General features: G+C 37.0%; 1 protein-coding gene across 1 annotated transcript in view; it reads left to right on the top strand.

The window, feature by feature from the left end:
• LOC129246953 (acetylcholine receptor subunit alpha-like 1) overlaps positions 1-25218 on the top strand; it is a 194107-nt gene that overhangs the window by 59808 nt on the left and 109081 nt on the right. The window contains exon 3 of the mRNA XM_054885724.1: positions 21750-21859. Coding sequence (XP_054741699.1) covers positions 21750-21859 — 110 coding nt within the window. The remainder of the gene's footprint in view (positions 1-21749; positions 21860-25218) is intronic.

The raw sequence follows: 25218 nt of genomic DNA, 5'->3' as shown, positions 1-25218 counted from the left end.
TGTTAGAAAATCCTTCTTCTATCATTTCACCTTCTGTGCCCGGAGTTTCGAACCCGTACGCTTCAGAAAGGTACTCAAGCACCAACCTGTTCGGCTACAGCGGGTAAAGGGTATAAAGATAAGGCAATTTCCAATCATTAAGAAAAGTATGTGAATAAAAAGATTTATTTTATATCCAAACCAGACGCCAGCACAACATTTCCTGTAACAAAAAGCGCTGGTGTTACAGTCTCTATCGGTGACCTGCTTACATACTGCTTAGCTCTCACAACAGAAGCAGCTGCACTGCCTGTAACGTTAATATTTGCCTGTTGTCTGCAGCTACAGAAATCTTTTATTCAAGCATTGTAGAACCCAAAAAACGATATGCTTCTCATCAATAGATAAAAAATATATATACGAAAACAAAGACCCAATAAAAGTTATGTGAATTTCTGCTCATGCTGGAATTAAAGGCAACGAAGTCGCAGATGAGCGTGCAAATATGTTGTAGCACGGATGCAGGTACTACATTTTTTTAATCGCTCCACTCAAAAAGATCTACGAATGTATGCGTAAAGTTACTCAGCACGTAAACTCGCGAACAATTGGAATACCTTTCAACACTACTACAAATTATAAGTAAATAGTCTTTTTGTAACTAAATCAATATCTCCATCAGACTCTAATTGCACAGGTATCAGAGTCTTTGTCCTACTAAAAATTGGGCATTCAGTTCCCACACATAGTTATTTAGTAAAAGGAGTCTCGAAAACGCCATGCAACATCAGTGCAACATCTTCTGGACTAAGCCAGATCCGAACAACAGTTTTTCACAACATCAAACCCTCTGATCATCTGAAATGCGAAAACTCGGATAGTATTAACGTTTTCCCAAAATTTCAAATCGCATTTAAACTAATTATGTAAATTTATTGTTACATTTCATCCGACATATCACCAAATTGTACCGTCTTAATGTAAATTATCTCTACAATAGCCTTATAAATATAAATCTCGAGCCAGAGCCCTGAGCAGCCAGTGCACTTGTTAAATTTTCGTGCATTGGTTATTTATGATTACTACTCTTACAAATAAAGAAATAAAAATAACAGATTGATTATAAATTGTCCCAAGAGGAAGTACTAACGCTGGAGAGTTTTCAATTATAATGGCTCCTGGTTGGTCAACATTGATTTGTGAAGAAGATTTAAAAGAAGACATTCCCTTGATCGAATTTTCAGATTAATATGCACAAATCAAAAATAAGACTCTCGAAGGAAAGGAAATAAAACCCAAATACTTCAGAGAAAAAGTCAGTTAATTCCCACCTCACCGAAAAAAAAAACTGAAATAAATCAACCGAAAAGCAATTAAGTTACAGCGGTAAAGCCGCTGTTTTTTAGATTTCATTAAATTCCAAAACGAGAGTTGTTAAGCTTTAATATTCACTTCAGATTTCAGTTTTTCATAATGTAAGTGTTGATTTCTTACCTGCACTTAAAAATGGGTGCAATCAGCACTGGTCGAGAGAAGCTAAAAATATTTTATTTGCTATGTAAAAGAAATTGTCTATCAAAACATCAGCTGAAACAGCGACTCGCTTGCAGAACTGAAAAGTACGCAACCACAAACAGATTTGATGGCTATTTTAAATTTAGGCAACCATTCATTCGCATAGAATATCACTAAATAATGGATGTACATATGTACCTACTTTGAGAGCAAAGTAAACGATTTGCTGGGCAGTAAATTGTAGCACAGTAACGCTCATAAATATGCATGGCCGTTCAAATAGGCTCAATTGGCATTTTCCATGCCGGTTAGTGTTGCACTAAGCCGCAAACCAATGGATTTCGCAATTTAGCGTTATAATGGCACCGCAATGACTACGAGCCTAAAAGCACGATGCTTTGCTAGACGAATATGCACAAATATTAGTCGCTAAGTGAAAAAGAGCATACTTTTAGGCGAAAAGCATAATTTATGCAGCTTATAGAGTAAATTGTTGCTATTTGCAAACGAAAAATGGCAAAATAACAAAAATGTGCAGAAAGACGGAGAAATAGAGGTGAAAAAAAATGATAAAGAACATTGGAGCTAGCAAAGGTTGGGTGCAGTGAGCAGTGAGAAGTGAAAAATTGCTATGGGATGACGCACTTTAAAAGTCAATGAATTTGCGGCTAACTGAGCTAAGCGCAACCAACAAAGCCAGTAGCTGCCGCAACTCTTACAGGCCACCATCACTACCAGCACCAATGGGCGTATCCTGTTTGCAGCGGAAGTGGCCTGTTTGCTCTAGCCAACTCTGCTACAGGCATTTGTTGCATGCAACAATTGCGATAGTTGCGTGAGTATGTTTGGGTGTGGGCTTGAACGGGATTGCTTTTGTGCAGCAAAGCAGCATGCAAATATTTTTCTGTTGCACGCAAATCAATTCCACTCCTCGCCCCAAACACGAAATTGCACTGTTGTAAAACTTATTTTTGCATACTCGTACTACTTTTTAAAATTGCAAAAGAAAATAAGCTGCTATTAAAATATTGTTGAGGCAAAGTTTTCCGCTTGCGCTTGCGGCCGAATATGTTTGCATAATATTTCGCTAAATTCTTTTAAATGTCACTTCAAATATCAATAAACTACAACTTGCGCTCTCTTGGTGTTGTCCTCAGTTGTTGTGGTGCACAACTACAACACATTATATGGAGCATATACTAATACATTTCTCTTCTTGCTTCCCCTACCAGTTTCTCGCCATAAATATGAAATAAGGTTTTTGTTGCTTATTGCGAAAGTTCTTGCATGAAGTGTGGCAACATTTTATAAAAGTCCCATTTTACATTAAGTTTGTTTACTTTAGTTTTATTATAAGGTTGAACATAATCAAAAAGTTGTTGTTTTATACTTAGATATTCATACAAAAAATAAGAAAACTACAAACTCCAAACTTGCAACTCATCTGCTGTCGGTTGAGCAGTGTAAAGATATTCGCCAACAAATCAAAAAATTTAATATCGAATTAATAGTATTTTAAAACAATATCCAACTCGCACCTGCTAAAAAAGCTACCCAGCATTACGAGGCGACTGAAATTTGGAAAAGGAAGCTGCAGTGGGTAGAAGAAGTCATGTGAATATTGCTAGGCAGACCATGCGTTGGAACCCCTTCTAACAAGTTGGCTGAGGAGTGGGTAGGCCACGAACTCTCTTGGTCTTACGAGGAACGAATTGGCATATATAGCTCAAAACGGTGTCCGTTGGTGAAGAGGTGTAGGAGTTAAAGGAAAAATATATATTAAACCTATTTGCGAGAGATATGATTAAAAAATCATTTCTGAATAAATAAAGAATCTGCTTTTATATGTAAAGTACTTTTCTTTAAAGATATAATTTGGAATTTTACCAAACTTTTTCTGGTTACTATAATTCATCTGATATTACTCATTATTAGGCAGAAAAAAATATATAAGAAGAACCACATATAATATATATAACTGTGGGCAAAAAGTAAAGTGAATTTATTTGTCAAAGTTCGCGGGATTAAAATTTCGCTCTAGTTATTTTTTTCATGAGTTGGCAGCACTGTTAATAACATCTGGGCCAACTTTCATGTGAATGTCATTATCAGTAATATATTTACGCTTGTGTTTACCAAACGACCAAGAGTGCATTTTTCGATTTTTACAATGTCTGATTTGATTGAGCAGAGAAGTGCCATCAAATTTTGTTTGCGGAATGAAATTTCGGTTGCGGAAACGTTTAGCATGTTGCAGAAGGCATTTGGTGATTCGACCATGTAGCAGAAAAATGTTTATAAGTGGTACAAAGACTTCAAAGAGGGTCGAGAACGTGTTGATGACTTGGAGCGCTCCGGACGACGGAATATCAGAAGGATCTGTGAAAACCATTTTGAAAGACCATTTGGGTCTACGAAAAGTCAAATCTCTTTGGTACCGAAAACTCTCAATTTCTTGGAAAAAAGTCGTCGCGTTGATGTGTGTGAAACAATGCTTTCAGACTATCAGGACAAGCTCAAATCCATCATTACGGGAGATGAGACTTGGATTTATGCTTACGACCCTGAAACAACCGACCAATCAAGCGAATATCGTGCTAAAGGCAAGGCCAGACCGAAAAGAGCACGTCAAAATCGTTCAAAAATAAAGGTCATGATGACAGTTTTTTTTCGATTTTCGTGGTGTGGTGCACTATGAATTCCTTCCACCTGGCCAAACTGTTAATAAGGAATATTATTTGAGCGTTATGCGTCGTTTACCGAAGCAATTCGTCTAAAAAGACCAGAATTATGGGCCAAAAACTCTTGGTTTTTGCATCACGATAATGCACCGTCTCACACTGCACTCGTTCTTCGTGACCATTTCGCCAAAAATTCCACGCATATCGTTCTGCAACCACCGTATTCGCCTGATTTGGCTCCGTGTGATTTCAGGCTATTCCCAAAACTCAAGAGACCACTTCGGTGAACGCGTTTCGAGTCGATTGAGGAGATAAAAGCTGAATCGAAGAAGGTGCTGATGGCTATACCGGAAATGGACAATTTGGCATGTTTCGGGGATCGGAAAAATCGTTGGCGTAAGTGTATTTCATCGAGAGGGGATTATTTTGAAGGGGATGAAATTGATTTACAAGAATAAATAAAGAATTTTCATTTTACAACCAAATTCATCTTACTTTTTGCCCACAGTAGTATAATATATATATATATATATATATACCCTTTTTGGGTGTTTGGCCGAGCTCCTCCTCCTATTTGTGGTGCGTGTCTTGATGTTGTTCCACAAATGGAGGGACCTACAATTTTAAGCCGACTCCGAACGGCAGATATTTTTATGAGGAGCTTATCCATGGCAGAAATACACTCGGAGGTTTGACATTGCCTGCCGAGGGGCGACCGCTATTAAAAAAATGTTTTTCTTAATTTTGTGTTTCACCGAGATTCGAACCGACGTTCTCTCTGTGAATTGCGAATGGTAGTCACGCATCAACCCATTCGGTTACGGCGGCCGTAACATAACATATATAAGCACGAGAAAATATAGATTTTTATCGGAGATATTTTTAGCTGTAGGAGAACTATCGATATCTATAACTATGGTTTGAAGTCTTACGACTAGAATGGCAAACTGTGTTGAGCCTTCTGTTCAGTAAGATTTGGCAAGTCATCATCAATCTCTTAGTGCCAAAACAAGGCATCCAAATATCGGAAAGTTACCTAGAAAAAGAGAAATCTGCTCGCCAAGTTCATAGAGCACTGGCGGTATTATCAGTCCTTAATTCTTTCGAAATGAGAAAGGAGCGCTATAGAGCCATGCTCACAGAATTTCTGTGTCCAAAAGGATGGCGCAACTTGCCATACAGCGCACTTAACAATCGATTTACTGTACTCATCTAATGGACCATGTAACTCGTAGGCGCGGTGGATATCAGATTCAATAAATAAATCCCATGAAATTATCTACCAGATTATAATAAACAAAATTTATTCCAATAATATTCCTTTTTTTTATCATTTTAAATGCGCAAGATCATGTAATAAATACCCGATATAAGAAGATGCATACTGAATTTTTCATCTTCTCGACTTTAAAGAGGTTTAACGTTTCAAAGATTTAAGTCTGAAAAAATCGGGTTATATGTCACACTTATACTCATTCTTTCATATTAATATGAATACAAAGCAAGATTTTGTCGTCGTAAAAAAAAATGTATCATAGAATATCCTTGAAATTTCTTAATGAAATATTTTGAAATATATATGTTAACGGCCTTACACATAGATGGCACTAGTTTTACTGCATTCACCTATTTTTCAGTTAATACTAAACTTTAAAAAACAGCTGCTAAAATTGCATTATATTCTATTTATTAGTTCGTGAGTGATTGTGCTAAGAGTGACGCTACTTTTGCTATTTTCAAAACAATGGATCAAAAGTAGTTCGTTTTTGATTTTACACCGTTTCTTGATGGGAAAAAATACCGCTCAAGCAAAGCAATGGCCCGAAAAGTGTTATCGGACTCCGTTTCATTAGAAACAACAACAAAACGATGGTTTTCTGACTTCAAAAGTGGTCGTAGAGACGCCGATGACGCACAACGCAGTGAACGTCCAAATAAGGTTGTAACACCAGAAAATATCAAAAAATACACAAAGTCGTTCGAATGATGGAAATCTTAAATTGCGTGAGTTAGCTAACATCGTAAAGATATCAAAAGAACGCGTTGACTTTATATTCCACGAGCATTCGACTATGAGAAACTCTGTTCAAAATAGGTGCCACATTTGCTTACATCAACTGGTGAGCTTCGCCCGAAACGCCGAAAAGCACACCGAACGGGTGAAAAGGTTATGGATCCGGTAGTCTGGGATGTGCGCTGTGCGATATTCATCGACTATCTTAAGAAGGGAAACACAATCAACGGCGAAAATTATTTCGCATTATTGGAGCGTTTGAAGGCCGGAATTGCAAAGAAACGTCTGCATATGGTGAAGAAAAAAATTATGCTTCATCAAAACAATGTACCGTATAACAAGTGAATCAAAACAATGGCAAAATTACATGAATTCAACTTAGAATTGCGCCCAACCAATACGGTGGATATTCGACAGATTTGGCTCGCAACGACTATTGGCTGTTCGCAGACCTGAAAAATGCTCGCCGGTAAGAAATTTCGCTCCAATGAAGAGGTTGTCGCAGAAACTGAGGCAAAAGATAAATCGTTTAACAAACGTGGTACTGAAATGTTAGAGCGGCGCTGGAATGATTCGGTTGTTCTTGGTGGAAATTAAGTTGATAAAGAAAGCTAATTATAAACAAACAGAAAACGTGTTTTCTTTGTTGTACCCGGGACTTTTCAGCCCATGTTTTAATAGATACTATTAAACATCTATATTTATCTTGTCAAAAAAGTAAACAAAAAAAATGTATGTATATGGCAATCCATCTTTCGTCTGATATCTACACTATCACAGAGTATTTAAAAATATTTATTTAGATTTTTGAAACCTTAAAGTCCTTTAAGAAATTAAATTGATTAAACGACAAAAACCGAATGTGCCTCATTACAATTGTTAAGAGCAGCGCCTGATTTGCAGGATATAGTTTAATTATATATATAATATTTTAATATTCATTCCCTCATTACATCTAGTCACCTTGATCCTTGTCCTTGTACTTGCATTATATTAGGTGCGCAACTAAGTTCTCGCTGTTTGTCAATAGATGCCGCCTGCAGTGAATCGACTAGTCTAACATAACCTAACCGTCATAAACTAAGCTTCGACTTATGGTAAACAAACAGCTTCGACACATTAGTGGTTTTGGTATCATATACGTTTGGTTTTGTGAAAATGTCAGATTTTGTGCCGAATAATCGTCATTTGCGGGAAGTGTTGATTTTCCTCTTTCATTCAAAAAAAATGGCGGCTGAAGCGCATCGAGAGCTACAAAAAGTTTATGGAGAGATTGGTTCCGTCGCTTCAAAGACGGTGATTTTAATGTTGTCGACCGTCCGCGTGAAGGAAGGCCAAAACCCTTCCAAGACGCTGAATTGGAGACATTGCTGAATGAGCATCCGTGTCAAATGCAAGAAGAGCTTGCTTCAGTATTGGCAGTTAGCCGCCAATCCACTGCCAAGCGAGTGCATGCTTTGAAAATTATTCAGAAACAGAGGACTTGGGTTCCTTATGGGTTAAACCCAAGGGATGTTGATTGTCGATTTTTCGCCTGCGAACAACTGTTCCAGCAGCAAAAAGGAAGGGTTTTCTTCATCGCATTGTGACGGGTCATGAAAAATGGATTCATTACAGCAATCCAAAAAAAAGAAAGTCGCCTCGGCCGAATATTCACGCTGCGAAGGTTATGCTATGTATTTGGTGGGACCAAGTTGGTGTTATTTATTATGAACTGTTAATACCAAGCGAAACCATCACTGGGGATCGGTATCGACTTTAATTGATGCGACTGAGCCGAGCACTGTGCGAGAAGCGGCCGAAATACGCGGAGAGGTATGAAAAAGTGATTCTACAGCATGACAACGCTCGGCCTCACGTTACCAAACCCGTTAAAACCGACCTAGAACAGTGAAATGGGAAATCCTACCCCACCCGCTATATTCTCCAGATATTGCGCCGTCCGATTATCACCTCTTCCGATCGATGGCACATGGTCTAGCTGACCAGCAGTTCCATTCATATGAAGACAAGAAAAAATGGCTTGATCCGTGGATAGCTTCAAAAGATGAACAGTTTTACCGCGACGGTATACGATATCTACCAGAAAGATGGGAAAAAGTAGTAGCCAGCGATGGGCAATACTTTCAATGATTCACTTGTAACCAAACGACAGATATTTTTATGAGGAACTTTTTCATGGCAGAAATACACTCGGAGGTTGGCCATTGCCTGCCGAGGGGCGGCCGCTATTAGAAAAAACGTTTTCTTTATTTTGTTGTTTCACCGAGATTCAAACCTACGTTTTCTCTGAATTCCGAATAGTAGTCACGCACCAACTCTTTCGGCTACGGCGGCCGCTTCATATATGTACATATACAGGTATTATAAGTGCGCTTCAACTTTTTTCCGATAGGGAGGGCGAACGACGCAATATTTTTTTATTTTTCGCTTGTCATTTGTAAACTGCATTAGTATACATTTCATCATGGAACGCTACACACTTGAGCAACGATTGCAAATCGTGCAAATTTTTTATGAAAATAATCGTTCTGATGCTGCTACTTTAAGAGCATTACGGCCATTTTACGGTCCGTTTAACAAGCCGTCCCGTTTTGGGGTTATGTGAAGTCATTGGTCTACAGTAACAAGCCGGCGACGATTTGTGAGTTCAGAGCCAATATTGAACTCGAAATTGCTGGAATTTCGGCCGATTTATGCAAAAGAGTGGTCGAAAATTGGGTTCAACGATTGGACTTCGTAAAACGTACACGCGGTGGTCATGCCAAAGAAATCGAATTTCATACTTAAATGTATATGTTCAAACTCGATAATAAAAAAAAAATTAGTTAAAAAAGTCAAACCGTTTGTGTTTTATTCAAAAAAGTTCAAAAGTTGAAGCGCTCTTACTGAAAAACCCTATATATAAATTGCGCTAAGCAAATTTTTCGATTCTCGAATTGCGACATCAGCTGGGACCGGTAAAATTAAGAAATTGTAAACAGCAAACACACGACCACGTAAACTATGAATTGTGAAATAAATTATAAAGTTTATGAGAATAAAAGTATCTTAAGTTAATTTTAAAAATAAGAGCTGCCAAAAAAGCTTAGTAGCTGAACCACTATTATATATAGGATCTATAGTTTCAGTTCTTATGATACGATTTCCAGATACCAAAAAAGTTAATTTTATTCGCAGTCGTTAAGGTACACTTTGTTATATTCCATATGTAGAAACCTCCTCTTTTATGCTTAGGATAATCCGTGCGAATTTTCCATTGCCTGCATGAAGTGGAGAAGCCTTCTTCTCTTTAAGGCAGATTTCAACTTAGTAAACAGTTAGAAGTTGAACGGCGCAAGATACTTCGATTAAGATGGATGGATCTATGGCAGGTCTCTTTTCCTAGAAATCTCTTGATAGATAACTCAAAATGCGGCTTATCTTGCTATAATGCTACCACCAACACTTCCTTGGTGAAGCAAAAATACAAATTTAGTGCGACCGAATACTGTAGCTTTTTTAATTTCTTTACAAAAGCGAAAGGCACTGCCTTGACAAGAGAAGACTTCACGATAAGCAGCTGGTGGTCGCTGGCATCGTATATAATTTTTTTTTTTAATTGCTCTCTAAAACTAATTCCTGTGAATGTCGCAGCATTCCCGGTTATACAAATATACAAAGAAATTCAATTTCGAACCGCATTACGCGCAACAACAAAGCATTTTCCGGATTTGGCATTTCAAGTGAGCGGGCTCTACTCTCCGAACCAGAATTAATAAATAAATTAAATTAGTATGCAGCAATTCTAAATTGTGCGTTTATATTATGTGTTAGTATGTATACAAATAAAAATCATGTATGTATGAGTTAATATTATATACAAAATGAAGTAGCATCGCAAATAAGTACCTCAGCGGCACCCAGCAGTGTGCAATTCTTCAAATGTAACAAATTGCAACTAAAATGCAGTGAAAAAAAAATTAAGTGGAATTAAATGAAATGAATTGAGTCGAGTCGAGTTGGAAGTGAAGTGGAAGTAGAAGTGCAGTGGACTGTGCCGAGCGAATCGAGGCGAAAAACAGTAATAATTATTGTGTCGTTTTTGTCAATTATTTAGCAATTTGCATGCAACAAGTTTAATTGTAGTACAGCAAAAATAGCAGGAGAAAGTGCAAAAAATATGAAATTTAAAAACAAAGCGAAAAAAATAAGTCTTAAAATGTAGCGAAAATACGAGAAGCGCTGAACTACACTAAAGGGAATTAACCGGAAAATTGAAATGTGCTGCGAAAAAGTTGCTAAGTGCATAGATGTGTGTGTGCACATATACATGGATATACAATGGACATATACATGGATAAATATGTAAGCATAGAAATAGATGAAACATTATTGCCCATAACAATTTCCGTTTCCGTTGTTTTTTTTTTTATGTGCAACATACGCATGTAGGTGTTATTGTTTTGTGTGTATTTCTGTTACGCACGACCCAAGTACATTCGTACGTATTTTGTTGGGAAACTAACAAAAGTGGAATCACGGTTGACCCAAATGGTTTGGGCTCACAAATGGGCAGCTGTGCGATTTATAAGCCGAATATGAGTGTTAGAGATAGAAAAGCAGGCTAAATAAAATATATTGCATGATGCGATTCATATGCCATTTATTAGTTTTGTGAGTCTTGCGGTCGCGAGCATCCATTAGGACTGATGTTGTTTTTTGTTTTGTCGCAGCAATCAAGCAAGCGTTGGCACATTTCTAATTGCCAGTTAAACGGTTTCCTTGTTCGAAAAACTTTGTGCCGTGTAACTTTTAACAGTTTTATGAGAGATTGGAGCTCTGTTAAAAAAAGCGAGAAGCATTCTGAAGGAGCGACGAATAACACTGATCAACAAAAAAAAACTTTCGGAAAATATCTTGGAAACCAACACTTGTTTTAAGACAAGTAAGACATGCTGATTACAAATATAGAAACCGTTTGTCTCTATCACCCACCGTTGTTGAGATATTTGGCATTGACCATTTATATATATTTAATATTGTATCAAAGCAAACAACTCGCAGGCAAGTCACAGTAGAACATATATCGCTGAATAGAGTACTACTTAACATAAATACACAAAGTTTAAGATATAATACACTTGTAAAATACATAGGTATAACGTAAAGTTCCTTAAATTAAAAGTAAGTTTGGTTTGAATTTCTTGGCTGTAGACTTGCGATTGTGCTGAAAATTTGGCATGTTGCGCTGAAGCATCCAGCAATAGTCGGCTAACATTGCTGCACTCCATCGACTTTGATAGCGTGACTCCATCACCGAGATGTCCTGATGGAAACGTTCATCATGTTCATCACTAACAGAACCTAGGTTTTCTGGAAAGAAGTTGAGATGTGAGTCGAGGAGCTGAATCTTGAGGGACATGTTACAACCCATTAACTTGTACGCACTAATGCACTTCTGCACAATACTTACATAGTCAGGAGATTTATTATTTCCAAGGAAATTGGCTACAACAGACTTAAATGCCAACCATGCTTTTTTCAGTTCTGCTGAGTAAATCTTCGAAGTGACTGTCTGCTATGATCTTCCTTATTTGTGGACCTATGAATACACCTTCTTTCACTTTTGCATAACTCAACTCTGGAAACTTGTTGCATAGGTACCGAAAAGCATCTGAGTTTTTGTCTAGTGCCTTCACGAAGTTTTTCATGAGCCCCAGCTTTATATGAAGTGGAGGCATAATAACTTTTTCACGCTCAACCAATGGCACACGCAGGACGTTTTTACTACCTGGCTCCATTTTATCTCTAATGGGCCAATTCTTATTTATATAGTGGTGCTTCCTATCTCTGCTGTCCCACTCGCAGATAAAGCAGCAGTACTTGGTGTACCCTGTCTGCATTCCCATGAGAATAGTGATCACTTTTAAATCACCACACATATTCCAATTGTAATCGCGATAGCAAATTTTTTCAAGAAGTAGCGACATGGTTTCGTACGCCTCTTTTAGATGAGTAGAATAACCAACCGGTACTGATGCATACATGTTTCCATTGTGTAATAATACAGCCTTCAAACTTGCCTTGGAGGAATCAAGAAATAGACGCCATGCTTCAGTCTTATGTTCTACACCGAGGCTTGACATAAGACCTTGGATGTCAGTGCAGTAGCACATAATGTCACTCATTGCAAAGAACTGCACGAGTTCTTTGTGTCTATGTCGAAATTGTGAAGTTCTTGTACCTGGTGATAGCAAACTAAACTTTTTCAGAGGTGAACCTAGCAGTTCAGCTTGACCTTTTATTAGTGCCAGGTCCCATACAAGGTCGCGAAGATCATCATTATTAATCAAATAAATTTCATCATCATCAGGATTGTAGTCAGAGTCTGCCATGTTGCTGAAAGACGAACTTTCTTCTTGTGCTGCATCATCGACTCTGTATTCTGTAGGCGATGTTGGTATTGGACAACTGACTGGATCACGTGGAATTGGTTTTGAAACCGAGGGAATATCTGGATACTTCACAGATGAACGAGTCTTGTATGAGAAACCTGTGACATTTGTCAAACAGAAATAACAGTGATGTGTGATGTGGTTGCTTGACTCACGCCATATCATAGGAACTCCAAATGCCAGATGGTTGTTATTTTTAGCCTTCCTTATCCAACCCCGTAAGTTGCATACACATGTCAAACAAATGAACTGTGGTGCCCATAACTTGCCGCTGTCAGCCTTTGAATCAAAGTATAGTTCATAAGCTTTTCTCAGAAATGGTGTAAATGTCTTTCGGTGTCTTTTGTCTGTGAGATAGCCGCACACATAACAAAACAAGTCTGGTGAATTGATGCAGCCTCTAGACGCCATTGTTTTCACTGAAAAAGAAATAGCAAATATGTTATTAACTTAGTAAACTAAACTCTATTTTCTTATTCATTCGTAACAATAAGGGATTAAAAAATGTATGTTTATGTTAATATCTTAAAAACCTGACGTGATAGAGAAAAACGGTTTTCAGATTTGTAATCAGCATGAAAAACAGCTTTAGAAAATGTAATCATCAAATAAGATATTTTTTGGTTGTTATTCAGTGTAATAGAAGATTCGCATGAGAGTTGCAGAGATAGGCAAAAGGTTAAAGTAAAATTAATGCAAAAATTAAAATTCTGAATATGTACATATGAAAACTAAATTAAAATTGTGGCTATTAAAGACGGTAGAAAATCTATCTCAAATAAGAAGTTATAAACTAGATTTTGTATACAATTATTAATACGTATAATTTAATGAATTGCTGGATCCTACTGCTACCCAGCAGGGAGATATTTCGATGAAACTTCCTTTTCTATAGGGTCCGCCATATAACTTTACGGAATTAAAAATGCTATAAAAAAGAAACTACTCAATATTTTTCCAAACTGTTTTTTTTATTTTGAAGTACAATCCTTCCGGTTAATGATGGTTGATTCATATGGCTGCCTCGGCTAGCCATGCACCATCTCCCATACGATCGGTCCAATTTTTCAACACATTTTCGATTGTATGCGGCTGTATTTCATGTCCAATTGTTGATAACGACGGTGAACTGATGTTCCTGGTGATTCACGAACACTCTCGGCCACAGCAGCAATATTTTCGGGTGTACGCACGGTTTTTGGTCGGTCACGCGTTGGTTCGTCAATAAGCAACCCAGTTTCTCTTACTTTTTTCGCAAAGTAATGCGCATACGCTTCATTCGGTGCTTTTCTTCTTTCCATTGCCGTACGTAATTTTCGTACACTTTCTGCAACATTACCATGATTTTCAAAGTAATGTCGCAATATTTTCCAGCGTTCTTTGAGTGTATACACAACCATTTTCATTCAGCGGAAGAATAAAACTAATTTTCTGTCAAACCAGATGACAGCTAAGTGTTACCATTCTTCAAATAATACTTAGTTCAAATCCGTAACGATAGATGGCGGGCCCTGTATTTATTAAAAGGTTAAAACATATTTGCTAGGAAGTACTTAAGCATCTGCTTTAAAAACTTTCAATCAAACTATGGTATTTGGGTGTAGTTCTGTATATCGTTCAGATTGTTGTTGTTTATTTGGACAAGTTTGAATGGCCCTTGAAGTAGGTGGTTGAATAAGTTTTGCGGTTCGATAAGAAAAACACAATTTTATGGTTTGAAACACACTTTTTTAGTCCGCATATACTCTCTGAATATAAATACAGTTGTTTCAATGAGAATCCAATTTAGGAATTCCAGCAATGAAGTGGGAATCTAGAAGCGCTGCAAAATACACTTCCATAGCTGTTATGACCTCATCATTTGATGAAAAACGCTTCCCACGTATGAATTTTGCTAGGTCTGAAAGCAGATGAAAGTCGTTAGGGGCTTAATCTGGTAAATACGTTGGATGCTTCAACAATTCGAACTTTATCAATTTTAGCTATTGTCAAAATGCCCTCGTGATGAGGTGCATCGCCCTGATGAAAAATATTTTTTTTCTTTTGCAAACTGGGTATTTCTCCACGTATTTTTTCCTTCAGCTGATCTAAAAGGCGGCCGCCGTAGCCGAATGGTGGTGCGTGACTACCATTCGGAATTCACAGAGAGAACGTAGGTTCGAATCCCAGTGAAACATCAAAAAAAATTAAGAAAAAGATTTTTCTAATAGCCTCATAAAAAATATCTGCCGTTCGGAGTCGGCTTGAAACTGTAGGTCCCTCCATTTGTGGAACAACATCAAGACGCACACCACAAATAGGAGGAGGAGCTGGGCCAAACACCCAAAAAGGGTGTACGCGCCAATTATATATAATATATGATCTAAAAAGTTACAATAATATTCAGATTTTATTGTTTTTATTGCCAGTTTAAAAGTAACCCACAGACAAAATTCCTTTCGCATCACAAAAAGCTGATGCGGACACGAACTCGTTTCGAAGCTGAAGAACCAAGTTTACACCACTCTTTACCTTCTTATTTTGATTTTGAATCATGGTGAAGTATCACCCAGAGTGATGAATCGACGCACAAAATTTACTTCATTCTTTCGAATGTGCTTTTGTTCTGTTGTTAGTAAATGCGGCACCCATTGTGCACACCCAATGCCTCAGTGAAAATATTACTTATACTGCCCAATGAGATCTTTAGAACTTCTACTAAATACCTTTTAGTCACTCGAAGAATTTCCACATGATCTTCTCTTTTTTCCATGATATCAGGTGTTATTGCTTCTTTGGGACGTCCTTGACGTGGAACGTCTTCACGGCTTTTACGACCACGTTTAAATTCAGCAACCCATCTTTCTACTGTACTAATTGTTGGCGAAAAGTGCTATTCTTTTTGAATATTCGTTCATAAATATACCGTTGCTTTATACCTACCAAAAATAGAAATTCAGTCACTGCACGATACCTGATTTTTTTCCGTTGGAGAAAATACTGTGACGCGTCGGTACTTAATGGGTCGATACAAAGAATAAAGAGACAGATTTAAATGAAACTTCATATAGGTTTATACAGCGTTTTTCAATAGGTGCGCTTCAACTTTTTTCCGATAGGGAGGGCGAACGACGCAATATTTTTTATTTTTCGCTTGTCATTTGTAAACTTCATTAGTATACATTTCAACATGGAATGCTTCACACTTGAGCAACGATTGCAAATAGTGCAAATTTTTTATGAAAATAATCGTTCTGTTGCTGATACCAGATCCAGATTTTTTCCAAAAAATCATCTTCAGTGATGAAGCTCACTTTTGGCTCAATGGCTTTGTCAACAAGCAAAATATGCGTTAGTGGGCAGAAAGCAATCCACACGTGATTCATCAGGCACCGTTGCATCCCGAAAAAATCACTGTTTGGTGCGGTTTACATGCCGGCGGCGTAATTGGCCCATATTTTTTCGTTGACGAGAACGATCGCCACGTTACTGTGAATGGAAATCGATACCGCGACATGATAAACTATTATTTTTGGCCGCAATTGAATGGTAAGGACTTAGACGACATGTGGTTTCAACAGGACGGGGCCACAAGCCACACAGCACGCGCTACAATTGGTTTGTTGAGGAGTAAGTTCGATGAGCGCATTATTTCCAGAAATGGACCGGTCGAATGGCCGCCGCGCTCGTGTGATTTGACTCCTCTAGACTATTTTCTTTGGGATTAAGTAAAGTCATTGGTCTACAGTAACAAGCCGGCGACGATTTGTAAGCTCAGAGCCAATATTGAACGCGAAATTGCTGGAATTTCGGCCGATTTATGCAAAAGAGTGGTCGAAAATTGGGTTCAACGATTGGACTTCGTAAAACGTGCACGCGGTGGTCATGCCAAAGAAATCGAATTTCATACTTAAATGTATATGTTCAAACTCGATAATAAGAAAAAAATTAGTTAAAAAGGTCGAACCGTTTGTGTTTTATTCAAAAAAGTTCAAAAGTTGAAGCGCTCTTACTGAAAAACGCTTTATGAAGGGTGTACCAATATAAAAAGCAAATGTGGGCTAGTAGCAACGCCCTCTCTTATCAAGCCCAAAACGTATCGACCAAATTAGTATATCGTTTAAAATGTAGCACTCATGTATGATATATAAATTCTATTATTTTTAAGAGCCAGTGAGAAGATCTGTGTATAGAGTCGCCCATAGCAGTCAGCATTAATTGGCTGCCTTCGTTTTCCAATATAGCTAAGTCAGTTAGTACAATTACATATGTAAGTGTATATGCACTATAGTAATCCTAGCTTTCGATTCACTACCACATAGCGACACTTCAATATTCGTAAAAAAAGTTTTAAAGCAATTTTTTTGTCGTCAACGAAAAGCACATCAGACATAAAATATCTAAAGATATACCAATAGACAATGAGTGGCGAATTTTTGGTAAGAAAATATAATCTTATAACATAAAAGACAAGCACCCTGCTCCTCACTACATATCGCACAAATATAATTCTAATGCTTTTGAAAGCATCCCGCTTAAAAATAGGCAAAATGGTTTGATCTCGTTATAGGATTAGCATTGTGACTAGAAAAAAAAACAAAAAAGTATCGCTACTCATGGTTGGAAGCACTTGCTCAAACAATTCGCTTGGCGAGCAGAAAAACCTCCTGGTGAGCAAAGAAGCGATGAGTCGAAAGCAGCTGCCATATTAAGTTCAACTCGGCTATGCAAGGAATATGACGAAATAAATAAAAATGCAAATATTAAACCAAAAATCGATATATACATATATTCAAAACAAAGGATTTTAAAACCACAAAAAACAAATTAAAAGTACGACACATTTCTCATTTTTATTGCTAGTCTAGGTTCAATTTTGTATTATTTTATCGTCTCTTCAAGTTCTTTGAATACAAAGCATATACAGCAAAAACTCCCATAGCCGGAAGCTCTTATAAGGGGACACAGTTTTTGAAAATGAACACGGACTTTTTCGTAAGCATAGCAAAACGATTCAGTATCTACAAAACGCAAAAAGTTTTGATTATAAAAATCAAAGAAAATATCAAATGTCAGTGGCGAAGTGGACTAAATCAGAATATAAAAGAAAGTTTGCGCAAAGTGTTGGTCTAACGATTAATGAGTTGTCTGCGAAATGGTTTCCGAAGGCAAGGAAGCTTTACATTCCAAAAGTTATGATTAAAAAACAGCAGTAAAAAAACGACTCACTTACGGCGTCTGGCTGATGGTTGCAAAAATCGCTCATGCGACACAATCATTTATTGGTGTAAATGTGCATTTGTTGAATTTGAATTTTACTAATATTTTTTACTTATAAACTAAATAGTATCTCTCAAAAAATTTTCCACCAATCAATGTCCGATGATGAGCGATTTCACTGTATGCTTATAGGTACTTCTGCATATAATAAGCGATATAATATATTTTATACAAATAATTTGGTTGTTTTGCTAATTATGTTCAATTATTTAATTAGATTTAATTCGAAAACAACGAAACTATGTATACATTTCAATTTGAAGACAATGAAGCATAATTAATTGGGCAATAAGTAGTGCGAATTTCCGTTTGAAGTGAAATCAAAAAGTCAAAATCGAATAGTCGAAACAAATTTAACATTTGTTATATGCATGAAAGCAGCAAAACAACTCAATTAGATACATACATAAATATTACACTCTGCAACAAAATTGTTTTTTTTTAAATCATTGGGAAGTAATCAGTCGCATTTGATAGCATGTGCGCCATTCAATTAAATTGCGCCTAAAATTTGTTTACATGCCAAAATTGTGTGAAATGGTTGTTCAAAATATATTGTACTTGTTTATAAATGAAACTGTAGTCCAATAAATAAAAAAAAATAGTGTAGGTACCTATGAAATGATACTTTTTCTTCAATTTCAAACGTTTATTAACAAAAAATGGTTACAAATTTAATCTTCAAAATAAAAGCCATCGCTAGCGAACATTTTTCCCATCTCTCAGGCAGTTTGTGGATGCCGCGCCAAAAAATATGGCCGTCTTTGGCCCCAAACCAATTATCGAGCCGTTTTTTGGCTTCTTCGTGAGAAAGAAGCGCTGCTCGGAAAGTGCGTGGCCCATCGATGCAAACAAATGATAATCGGAAGGCGCCAAGTCTGGTGAGTAAGCCGCATGCACCAGCGGTTCCCAATCGTATGTCTCCACCAATTCCCGGGCCGCTCTTGTTCGATGTGGCGGTGCATTGTCATCAAGAAAAAATACTTTGTGACGCCGATCGGTATATTCTGGGCGTTTTCGGTGCATAGCGTTGTTCAAATCGGCCAATTGTCGTTGGTAGCGTGCACCGTCAACTGTATCACCTGGTTTTAATAGCTCGTACCAAATAATACCACGCTGATCCCAGAAAACACACAGCATTGCCTTGCGGCTGAAGCAATTTGGTTTTGCCGTTGGTTTTGGCTTGTGGCCGGGCGGACCATTTGATCGTTTACGCTTGGGATTGGAGAAACACACCCATTTTTCATCACCCGTAACGATTCGATGCAAAAAAGACTTTCTTTTGAACCGGGAGAGCAGAATTTCACAAGTGGTTTTTCGGTTCTCTTGCTGCCTTTCAGTCAGTTCATGCGGCACCCATCTTCCGACCTTTAAAATCATGCCCCCGTATCTTCCAAACGTTTGGAAATGGTTTTTTGGGTCACTCCCAACTGCTCTGCTATCATTTATTGCGTTTGACCATCGTCTTCACCCAACCATGCTTGCAATTCGGTGGCCGGCCACGGTCCTCGTTCTCCACGCTAAAATCACCACTTCGGAATTTTTCAAACCACCTGAAGCACTGTGCTCTACTTAGAGCATGTCCACCATAAGCTTCTATAAGCATTTGATGAGCTTGAGAAGCGTTTTTCTTCAATTGATAAGAGAAAATCAACGATGTCCGCAAATCGTAGTTTGAAAGCACGAAATTCGACTTTTTTAAGAGCGACAAAAATGCATTGTTGTATGAAACGTAACAAACAAAGAACTGAATATTCTTGGCAGATGAGAAACGAAAAAAACAAGACATTTGGGAAGGTTTAAAAATCCTTCTAGCGACATCTATGGACCAATAGCTCAAAGTCTTATTTCATAGGTATCTACCGTAGCTGTTACTATTTATCCAAAAGAAGGATTTGTGTATATTCAGCCTATTTTACGAACACTTTTCAAGTTTCAGCCCCTATAGCAGACTCATTTCTTTCGTTCGCAACATATGTTATATTAGTTTACAGCTTTATGTTAAAAATTGCTGTTAACCACATCTGATGCCATGTGTGAACAAATTTTAACTAAGTGTGAACAACACAGCAAAGTTTTAGCTTGTATTTTGAAATGTACGTATATAATAAATAAAATGACCAGTAAAATACCAATAAAACACAAACCAGAAATTGTGAAAAAAATTTCCAAATTGCATTTTGTGATCAAACTTCACACTAGCGACGAGTATAAAATTACCTCAAAGATATTCGAATTTCCCGCATCAAAATCTATCGAAACCAATTAGCCTCCAGGTAAAAAACTCAATACTACATAGTGTTTTTATTTTTATGCAGCAGGTAGTAAAATATCAGGTCAGTCCATAATTTCGTGCGTATTTCACCCGTAATATAACTTTTGTACGATTTTTGCATACAAAAAATTATTCGCGGAATATAACGAACTATTTATATTTTCTTAGATATATTGTGCATTCAACAAGTGATTTTAATCGTGGATAGAAGTACGTGTTGTTAAAAAATAAAATGGAATTTTCGAACGCGTATAAGAGGCATATTTTGTATTTTTTTATAAAAGTGGTAAAAATGCAACAACTGCAGCTGCAGAAATAAACACTGTTCACAGAGAGGATACCGTGAGTGTAAGGACTGCACAAAAGTAGTTTTCAAAATTCCGAAGTGGTAACTGCGAGGTGGAGGATGCCCCGCGCGCTGGCCGTCCTGAAGTCTTTAACTCCGACGCCTTGCTCGAATTCGTGGAAGCTGAGCCATAACAGACGACATGATAGCTCAGAGCTTAAATTCATCGTATGGAACAGTTCACAGGCACCTGGTTCAGTTGGAAAAGGTTTCAAAGCTGGGAAAATGGGTTCCGCATAGACTTTCTGTTGCCAACCTTCAGCAGAGAGTGAATGTGTTTCTCAGCTACTGCAACGGCTTGAAAATGAAAGTTTTTTGCACCATATCGTTACTGTTGATGAAAAATGGGTCCTTTACAACAATCCTGTTCGCAAACGCCAATGGTTAGATAAAGTTGAAACACCAGAACCGACCCCTAGAGATGGTCTTCACCCCAAGAAGATTATCCTGTCTATTTGGTGGGATATGGCCGGTATTGTTTATTATGAACTTCTGGAACCAAACGAAACGATAACTGCTGATTATTATTCCCATTAACTATCAAACCTGAATGAGGCACTTAACAAAAATCGACCGTCTTTAGTGAATAGACGGAAAGTGGTGTTTCACCACGACAACGCAAGACCTCATGCCGCAAGGCAAACATTAGGCAAGCTGAAGGAGCTCGGATGAGAGCTAATGCCGCGTCCACCATACTCTCCGGATATTGCACCTTGTGATTATCACCATTTCCGTGCTTTTCCTCAAAAGAAGTTATATAAAGGAACATTGTAAATAATGCAGAAAAATATATTATTGATTAATAAATACTTTAAACATCTTTTTGATTAATTTTGAAACCACCTTTAAAAAACGCATGAACTTATGGACTGACCTGATACTTTCACATTATAAATACGTAGAAAATAATTTTAAAATAAAAAGCACAAATTCCACGCAATTTATTTTCACCTTCCGCCTCTTCATTATTAATAATTAAGGACTGTCAGTATTTACAAGTGTACAGGCTAATACACAGCCACAAAATGCTCATGTATGCGTGTGCGTAAACACAAATTCCACGAACTAAGCGTGCACGCGTATGTATGTGCGTTGTGTGCCAATTTTCCTCATTAATTTCCTGTCATTGATAATCATATTTGTGGGTTTTGCTTTTGCTTTTGTTTGTATATCTCCTGTTATCTGTGCGTCTGTCTAATATTTATTTCAATGTTTACTGTATTGTTCTTTGTTTTTGCTGCAGGAATGGAATGACTACAAATTGAAATGGAATCCAGACGATTATGGCGGTGTGGATACGTTACACGTGCCATCCGAACACATTTGGCTGCCGGATATTGTGCTCTATAATAAGTAAGTACAACAAATTACTGGCTAAATTTGGATATAAAGCAAACAAGAAAAAATTGTTAAACCATGAAAATTAAGTGCATATAAAAATTAAATATGTAAATCCGGATTTTTGAACATTTAAAAATTATTTAAAATGCACGCAAAAATGGCTCGATTAGTAAAGCATTGAGTAAAAATAATACACACATACATATGTATGTGTATTCTTGTACATACAGAGGATATGTACCCAGCGGCTACTATTTTGTAGAAATATGTGGAAAAAACATCGAATAATGAAATCAAAAAGTTTTTCTAACATCTGTCACCTTTTGTCAGGCAATGACAGACCTAAGAGTGCATGTATGCTATGAAAAACTTTCAAATAAAACCATTTGTCATTTAGAGGCTGTCCAAAACTATTGATTTGTAGTATAGCAACGAGCCGAATTCTACAAATTGAAGGACTACTTACTTAGCGAAAGATGTGTGCGCCAATTTTATGTTCAAGTATGATACAAATGCTACTTAATGTATTCCAAATTGCTCAAAGTGAATTGGTCTATAGTGCGTTCTTTTGACAAAATATTTAGCCCACAAACAGCAAAAATTCAAAGCCAAAACTTGTTATACCGATACTCGTAACACCCAAATAATGCTCCTTGTTAAAAGTTTTCTCAGGTGAACAGAATGCTTAATGCAACACATCACCAAAATCGAAAAAAATTGTTAGCAGAGATTTAAAAATATATTAGCATTACGCTTGAACTAGCAGCTCTTCAGTTTCGTGAAGTTAGTTGATCATTACAGTGTTGAAGATAATTAAAGAGAAAATTCAGTACATTATTCAATATAATCCAGGAGAATATTCAAAGCTGGCGCGCACAAAATTTATGTTGTCTATAGACTCAATAAAACACATTTTTTTCGGGACTAGTCACGAGGCATAACTTCATTAAAAAGTACTACTACAACCAAGATGAGGAGTCGCACCAAGCGAGCAAATAAATATTTATGCTATTGATGGACCCAGCACAATATGGTTTTTCGCGATATTTTAATGAAGTCTCAAAATTGGGAACTAGTCCCGAGGCATAACTTCAAAAAAGTACAATAAGTCTTCACACAATTTTAAAATATTTAAAGATAACTTCTCCCAGTGTTGGGCCTGTGAACTGTTTACATTGTTTACAGCAATTGTTTACATGTAAACAATGTAATTGTTTACAAGCTAATTGTTTACGTAAACAATTCATTTTTTTTGTTTTTTTTTTATGAGTCAGAAACAATCTACTACTAATTAAGCATTTTCACTATTTTTCAAACAGTTTTCCAAGCTTGTAATAAAAATAATATAAAAATACGCTTTAATATTTAGTATTTTAATACTTTTATTGATTTTCACTGTCCGATTCTTCATTGATTTGGTCAATTTTCATTTGATAATAAATAAAAAGTAGCTTTTTGGACCTTGCAAACGAGAGTCTGTTCCTCAAATCTGAATGAATAAAATTCCAATTCGAAAATAAGCGTTCAATTTGCGCTGAAGAGGCGGGTATATTGATTAATTTCAAAGCTGTTTCTGCCAGATGTGGATATTTTAGCGATGCCATTCTCCAATATAAACAGGCATCTTCGCTCAAGTTTTTTGACTGTAATACGCCGAATTAGGATCTTCTGTTCAGAAATAGGTCAAGCTGCTGCAAAGCTTCTCCACTCATAGTATTAAAAAGGAAATCCGTTACTTTTTAAGTTTTATCAGGATCTAACTTGTTTCGGTCATGATATGGATGCAAATAATAAGCTGCTAGGGAGTAGACATTAAGCGCTTGCTCAATACGTCGTTCGTATATAGTTCTAGAAGTATCTGCCGGAAGTTCCAGAGAGCCATAAATGGGCTGCATCAGCAACAGATAAAGATGAGCTCTGCACTTTATTCAATAATATGTAAATCGGGTCCAGAATACTAATCATTTTGCCAACATTATCCTCGAACTCATAATCAAACAGCAAATTTTTTACATTCTCCTTAATTGTTTTGCCTTCTCTGCCTGTCTCCGCAACAATTGAATGCATTATTTGTAAATTTTGTTTTAAACAAACGAAGGAGTCTCGATGAGTGCACCAACGTGTTTCAGCTGGCAGCTTAATTTTTGTACCATTTTTGGATATAACACGTTTTTGTCCGGATGGCGAAATTCTTTTAAGACAATGGTCACTTTGCTCACGAGATATTTGTCCAACAAGTTTTTACAAAGGAGATTGGCAACGTGCGCACTACAATTACTGTGTCAAATGTTTGTATCCTTGCCCATGCGCACCATGTTTGCGGCATTATCCGACACAATCGCATAAGCTACAGTACCGTACAAGGTTTTCGCTATTTTAATAGACTCATCTAGAATTTCGCATAGCTTTTCAGCACTTTCTTTTTCTCCCGATACGTCCCATGCTTCTAGAAATACTTTAGTGCTTTTGAAAGTGCTTTTCTGCCAGGCATTTTAGGCTTATAGCAGGGCCTGAGCTTGCGCACAAGAGCCCTGAAATGCACAGAATCAACCGTATTAAACGATATGTTGCAGCCGTAAAAGAACCTTTAGAGCAGCGAACTGATTTCGTCCTCCTCCTTCGCAGTCATATTGTCCATATAACTTTTAATGCCACTTTGTTTTTTCTTTTTCTGTTCTTCACAAGGTTCTTTAAAACATATCGCATTGCTTGAGGAGCTTGATGAAGGTGTTGCTTCTGGAGTTGTTGAAGGCTGCGATTCTGATAATACCTATGATAACAAATAAAATATTATCTGCATCAATAAGTGTGCTACTTGCTGACACGTCCATTACTGAATATGCGGAATCATTTAATCCCATTGCACTGGTGTCGATTTCGTCCACTTCTAGAATTATAGTTTCATCAGTATTCTTTTTCTGTGAACATCGTTTTCTAAAAATGATAGGTTGTTTACTGTACGCGTGTATAAGATTTTGATATAATTATACTTACCTATGCGATACCAGTCGATCTGTTGCTATGTTTGTCAACAAAACAAACACTGGGCTGAGTTTTTTCTGCCATTTTTTATTTGTTTGTAGTTAAGATTTTTCCAAATTGGCCTTCGCGGTGCACCACTAATTTTTCAACATAAGACGACGAGTTAGAATAAATAAATAAATGTGCAGAATTCTGACCTATCAGTCATGTGCGAAAATTTTGTTATCGATAAAGGTCACAGTACCAGCTGTATTCAACAATCGATCTGTTTGACTTGATAGTTTACAATATATGTTGAAATGAATATGCTGGTAAACGTTTACAATTGTTTACATTATTTACAATTGTTTACAATGTAAGTGTAAACAATCCAAAAAATGTTGTAAACG

The sequence above is a fragment of the Anastrepha obliqua genome, chromosome 1 (genome assembly GCF_027943255.1).
Source record: "Anastrepha obliqua isolate idAnaObli1 chromosome 1, idAnaObli1_1.0, whole genome shotgun sequence".
NCBI classification, from domain to species: Eukaryota; Metazoa; Arthropoda; class Insecta; order Diptera; family Tephritidae; genus Anastrepha; species Anastrepha obliqua.
Note: the sequence above shows the minus strand (reverse complement) of the source record. Positions and strands in the feature narration are given on the sequence as shown.